We start from the raw sequence: 6,711 nt of genomic DNA on the forward strand, positions 1-6,711 counted from the left end.
AAATATTCCTCGATTTTCGCTTTGTTGTGGAGACGGGAAAGTGGTTTTGTCGTTATTGAGACAGACTCCTGATTTATTAGACAATTTATTGGAGTACAATAGCAGCAGCGAGTCGAGAAATTTTCGAGCAAATATTCGTGTGTATAATTCCATTTTTGCCTTTACATCAATTGGGGCAAAAATTGACAATGAAATTAATAGAAAATCAGGCCTTACGTATTCAGAATAACCGGTCAAAATCACCATAAGATGGATTCTCTGCTTCCTGTTAATGGACAACGGCCCAAATTTGCTCAATTGTATGTTTATGATACGGAAAATGAAATCGATAATAGAATGAGAGTACTGAATCCCTCTGATGAACTTAAAACTATTGATAGAAAAATTGTTGGGCAAATTATAGAAATGTTCGATCGTGTAAATGAGATAGTGAAATCATTTAGGATGGCAAGGGATCGCTTCAAAGAAAATGATTTTCTACCTATACGATTAAAGTTGATCGGCACACGTGCTGACAAAACTCAGTACAAACCCCCTTCGTGTTCTAAGATTGCTGGATTAATAGTTGGTGATTTTGGTAGTGCTGATCGTCAAAGAGATATTGTTGTTGAACATAAAATAGAAGGATTAAAACGGATTAGTGATTTACATCCTTCTTTCATGGCTATGCAGTATCCTATATTGTTTCCTTACAGAGAAGATGGTTTTCTGATAGGAATGAAATATAATAGTGATTCACAAAGAATAATTGGCTCTAGAAAAAATATTACAATGCGAGAATTTTATTCTTACAGAATCCAAAATAGGATAGCTGAGGGCAAAACACTACTAAGAGGAGGTAGACTTTTCCAACAATATTTGGTTGATACATTCTCATGTATTGAAGAAGACCGTCTTGATTATATAAGGAGAAACCAGGCAGATTTGCGGATAGAGATTTATAAAGGAATTAAGGATGCTGTTGTTGCAGGTGATGTTGATGGTAATACTATTGGTAAGAAGATAATTTTGCCGGCAAGCTTCACAGCTGGTCCCCGTTACATGATTCAGAACTATCAAGACGCTATTGCCATATGTAGGCATTGTGGGCACCCGGATTTGTTTATCACATTTACATGTAATCCACAATAGGTTGAGATACAGGAAGCCTTACAATTTATTTCAGGACAAAAAGCAGAAGATCGACCTGATATTGTGAGTAGAGTTTTCAGAATGAAAGTCGAATCGCTAATGAATGATATTAAAAAAGGAAACTACTTTGGAAAAACTATAGCTGGTATGTGTATTTTTTTTTACTTTTTGTGGAAAAAGAAATTAATAGTTGTTTCTTACTCCACTATATTTTTTTCTGTGTAGATTTATATACAATTGAATTCCAGAAAATAGGCCTTCCTCATGTGCACATTTTAGTTTGGTTACATCCAGATCATAAGTTTCCAACAGTTGCAGATATAGATTTGATTATTTCTGCCGAAATACCAGATAGAGATATTGATCCAACTGGATATGTTGTTGTTTCCAAGTTTATGATACATGGACCATGTGGCTCTGCAAATCTTAAAGCACCATGTATGGGTAAAGGTCGATGTTCAAAATATTTTCCCAGGGAATTTAGAAATGAAACAATTGTAGATAAAAACGGATTTGCTATTTATAGACGAAGAAATAGCGGAAGATTTGTGACAAAGAACGGCATTAATCTCGACAACAGATATGTGGTGCCGCACTGTTTACCTTTGATAGTTAAATATCAGGCTCATATTAATATTGAGTGGTGCAACAAGTCAAGATTAATCAAATATTTGTTTAAGTACATAAACAAGGGTCCAGATCGAACTAGAGCTATAATAGAAGACAATTATTTGTCCAACAGCAACAATTCTATCAGACAATATGAGCAAGTTGATGAGATTAAAAGGTATTTAGACTGTAGGTATTTATCAGCATACGAAGCAGTTTGGAGACTATACCAGTTTGATATACATTCTAAACAACCTACAGTTGAGCGGTTGGCTTTACATTTGCCGTTGATGAATAATGTGACATATCATGGAAGTCAAAACTTAGTTGATGTTCTAGATCGATGCAATGTCGAGAAAACAATGTTTACTGAGTGGATGGTAACAAATGCAACCTATGATGATGCCTGTGAACTAACTTATGCAGAATTTCCTACTAAATGGGTTTGGCATTCAACCGAAAAAATATGGACAAGACGTAAAAAAGGAAATCGAATTGGAAGAATTATTTATATTCATCCAAATGCAGGTGAACTTTATTTTCTAAGAATGCTTCTAAATAAAGTTAAAGGGTCGAGAAATTATACTGAAATTAGAACTATCGACGGTGTTGTGTATGAAACTTATCGAGCAGCGTGTGATGCACTTGGTTTGCTTTGTAATGATATGGAATGGCGACAAGCATTAGAGGAAGCATCTCATTGGTCTTCAGCTGCTGATTTAAGACAACTTTTTGTTACCTTGATCATATTTTGTGAGGTAGCTGATCCTGTAAAATTGTGGAATGATTTTTGGAAACTCTTTGCGGATGATATTTTATATAGATTAAAGGCAGTATTGGAAGTTTGCGAACTGCGAATACCAGAATTACAATTACAAAACTACATTTTATTTGAGTTAGAAGTGTTGTTCAACAAAAATTGTAGCTCACTTTCACAATTTAACCTTCCAATTCCAAATAGATTAATTTTGGAGGATATGAATAACAAGTTGTTGCGAGAGGAATTGGATTACGATGCAAATGCTTTGGAATCTGAACATGCGGCATTATCAAAGGGATTGAATGAAGAACAAAAGACTATATATAATTCTATTTTGACTTCTATATACGAAGATAGAGGAGAAGTGATTTTTGTATATGGACATGGTGGGACAGGAAAAACTTATCTATGGCAGACAATAATCTCTAAACTTCGTTCGGAAGGTAAAATAGTTTTGGCTGTTGCTTCATCTGGAATTGCCTCGCTTCTACTTCCTGGCGGACGAACAACACATTCACGATTCAAAATACCTTTAAAAATTGATGAATTCTCAACATGTGAAATTAAAAAAGGAACACAGCTTGCGAAGTTGCTTCACCATACCAGCTTAATTATATGGGATGAAGCACCAATGAACCATCGAAATTGTTTCGAAGCTTTGGATAGGTCATTAAGAGATATCTTACAATCAGATGATGGAAATATTGAACAAAAGTTATTTGGCGGTAAAACTATTGTCTTTGGAGGTGATTTTCGACAAATACTTCCTGTTATTATTGGCGGGACAAGGCAGGACATAGTTAATGCATCTATCAGTAAGTCATACATTTGGGATGTCTGTAAAATTTTTCGGCTCTCTACAAATATGAGATTGTTAAAATGTCCATCAGATGAGATATCCAAAGAAGAATCAGTAACTTTTGCCAAATGGATACTAGATTTAGGAGATGGAAAATTGGATACCATTAAATTAGACAATGAAGAAGAGGCTACTTGGATCAAGATTCCAGATGATATGCTTATAAAAGATAGTGGAGATGGTATTAAAGATATTGTTTCTGCTGTATATGATGACATCCAACAAAACTACAATGATGCCACATACTTAAGAGATAGAGCTATTTTTACACCTGTGAATGAAACAGCCGATGAAATAAACAAATATGTCTTATTTTTACTACCAGATGAAGATAAAGTTTACATGAGTTCTGATTCGATTTGTAAGTCGACGACAAATGCTGATGACAATGATGTTCTGTACCCTGTAGATTTTTTGAACTCTTTAAAGTTTAATGGCGTGCCTCATCACGAACTCCATTTGAAAATTGGAGCCCCGATAATGTTGTTACGCAATATCAATCAAAGTGCAGGCCTGTGTAATGGCACTCGACTAATTATTACTCAGTTGGCGTCGAGGGTTATTGAGGCTCAGATATTCACTGGAAATCATGCTGGTGAAAAAGTTTATATCCCTCGCATTATAATGCATGTGACGGAAACAAAGTGGCCTTTTACATTGAAAAGAAGACAATTTCCAATTCGTTTATGTTATGCTATGACAATCAACAAAAGTCAAGGGCAAACATTGGAAAAAGTAGGTCTTTATCTGCCAAGATCGGTATTCTCGCATGGACAGCTTTATGTTGGAGTTTCTCGAGTCACCTCGCGTAAAGGATTACGAATTTTAGTTGAAACTAAAGAAGAAAGTTTGAAAGGATATACACAGAATATTGTTTATAGTGAAATTTTTGATGATCTAAACTAATTTCAGATTAGCTGCTTTTATTATGAATAGTAAGTGTAATTGATGTTATAAAAAAACCTAACAAATAAAAAATTTGTTCTAATATTTTTATTTCTTTTTATAACAGAATAGCACAGGATGGAATTTATGCTTTTGGATCAGCTGAATCTACAACAACAGCATGGTAAAATCAAAATTAGAGTTTCTAGGCTTTGGGAATCAACAATACCATATCTTAAAAATCAAGTATTGAGCCTAGAATGTCTACTCATAGATGAAAAGGTAATTATATCTTTCTCCTTATTTGTATTATACTAATAAGTTGGTTGCTACTTTCTTACATAATTATTCGCTTATGTTGTGTGTAGGGATATTCTATGCAAGCTACGATTCGAAAGCATGATATACAACAATTCAAACCAAAAATTACTGAAGGGATTGTATATTTTATCGAGAAGTTCAACGTCATACCAAGTAGAGATAAGTATAAAGTTGTGGANACCTGTACCTGACCCTCGCAATGAAGCCCCTGGGTCAGAAGCATAGTACCTGACCCTCGCAATGAAGCCCCTGGGTCAGAAGCATAGTACCTGACCCTCGCAATGAAGCCCCTGGGTCAGAAGCATATACACTCGCAATAAAGCTCCTGGGCTCACGGGTTGGCAATCCAACCACTTTTCCGGAAAAGAACACCCTCTTGCGGCGGATCAGACCGCTGGTGTTCGTGAAATGCGTACCTGTAGTGGCGATCAATGTAGTATGCTCAAAGATCTTCCATCGGCAACTAGCCGACAATCCAGCCCCTCAGGGCACCCCGACCGTATAGGCCATCAGCAACTAGTCGGCTACGTATGTCAAGATAGAACTGTAGCAACTCGACCGAATAGGTCATAAGTATAGGATATGAAACTCGACCAATCATGTCACAAGTATAGGATATGAAACTCGACCAATCATGTCACAAGTATAGGATATGAACTCGACCAATCATGTCACAAGTATAGGATATGAACTCGACCAATCATGTCACAGATATCATATGCTGATGAAATCTACTCTACTCCTACACAAGGTACTAAACATGGAAACAACCGAGTAGAGTAAATATGAAAATAATATGGGTGCAAGGCTCAATATGTATATGCACACAAATAATAGTAAGAGGGCAAGGGTAAGAAACCATCACCGAACGTGCACCACTGTACCGACGTCGGATCGAAGTACCCACCTGTACAACTGTCGCGCTTGTCTCCTGACTGTAAAAGAACGTCAACCGGACCTAAGGAGGGTCCACTGGGTTAATGTCTAACCCACAGGTAATAACCACTAAATCTATAACCCACAAACAATCGCACGGATATCGGTTTCCCAGTACCGATTACTGTAACTCGCCGGAAGTCCCGAAAATCGCACCGGGACTCCGCCGGGACCCACTAACTATCCCGGAAGGCACCGACTCATGACACGAGTCATTCGCTGCCACTAAACACTTATTTTAGTGTGACGTGGCAGCAAACACGAGGATACACAACCAAACAACTATTGGTAGATAATTGTTGGGATTCGGGTTCCTAGAAGTGTCAATTTCGACACCGGAACCCTCCGTCGCTCACTCGTCATTTCTGAACTCTCGAAATGATGCAAGTGACTAGCCAACAAGGCTCAGCGACTACACCATAGCTCACGAAGCACCGTCGGAATAATTCCGAACCGAACCCGCGTTCCGTCGGCGGATTTCGCCGAGAAACGCGTCGGAAATCAACCTTTGATTTCCGTAAAACTTGGGGCCTTGGACAACTAGTCCAGAGGTCACCCGCTGTCCTTTCACACTACCCACAGCAGCCACAAAGTGTACCATTGCACAAAAGTCCCCAATAATACGTAAAATTACATTATTTCATGCTATTTACGGGACTTTACGGTCCGATAGCGCAAACCGAGGACACTCGAGTCGAGACGAGACTCTCGCTGATAGGTATCGACATGACGGAGGCCGTGCTCACACTTCGGAGCATGGCCGGCCACTGAGGCGAGCGCGGGAGCGAGACGAACTTCAGCGGACTGCACGCATAGCATGAAGAACATGCTTATCTCGCAAATCAGAGGCTCTCAGACTCCAATAAAGGTGGCCACGATGATCAGCACTGAACCAGGATCATCGTGCTCACCTTCAGAAAACTCGGGGTGGCCTCCGTTCACCGGAACAGTGACCGGAACCCCAAGACAAGGTGCAGAAAGCTATTAAGTAACTCACCGGAGCAAGGTAAGGCACGGGACGACCGGCGGCGGCCGGACAGTGGGCTAGCCGGCCAGGGGAAGGTGCGGCCAGTGCGGGGAGGCCAGGGCGCGCGTCGGCCGACGACGGGAGGCGGCGGAGGCGGCAGACGATGATGCCCTAGTCGCACAACCCGAGGAGAGCTCGGGCTCATCCCGGTTGACAGGGTGCTCCGGCGGCGGGGTAGCCGGT

The 6,711-nt window shown here is 39.5% G+C and overlaps 1 protein-coding gene across 1 annotated transcript; it reads left to right on the plus strand.

Annotated features, from left to right (window-relative positions):
- LOC109716214 lies at positions 250 to 4,265 on the plus strand. Its single transcript, XM_020241544.1, has 3 exons — positions 250 to 994; positions 1,166 to 1,276; positions 1,357 to 4,265. Exons 1-3 carry the CDS (start codon positions 250 to 252, stop codon positions 4,263 to 4,265), a joined length of 3,765 nt encoding a protein of 1,254 aa, XP_020097133.1.

This window comes from Ananas comosus, linkage group 10 (assembly GCF_001540865.1).
Source record: "Ananas comosus cultivar F153 linkage group 10, ASM154086v1, whole genome shotgun sequence".
Lineage (NCBI taxonomy): Eukaryota > Viridiplantae > Streptophyta > Magnoliopsida > Poales > Bromeliaceae > Ananas > Ananas comosus.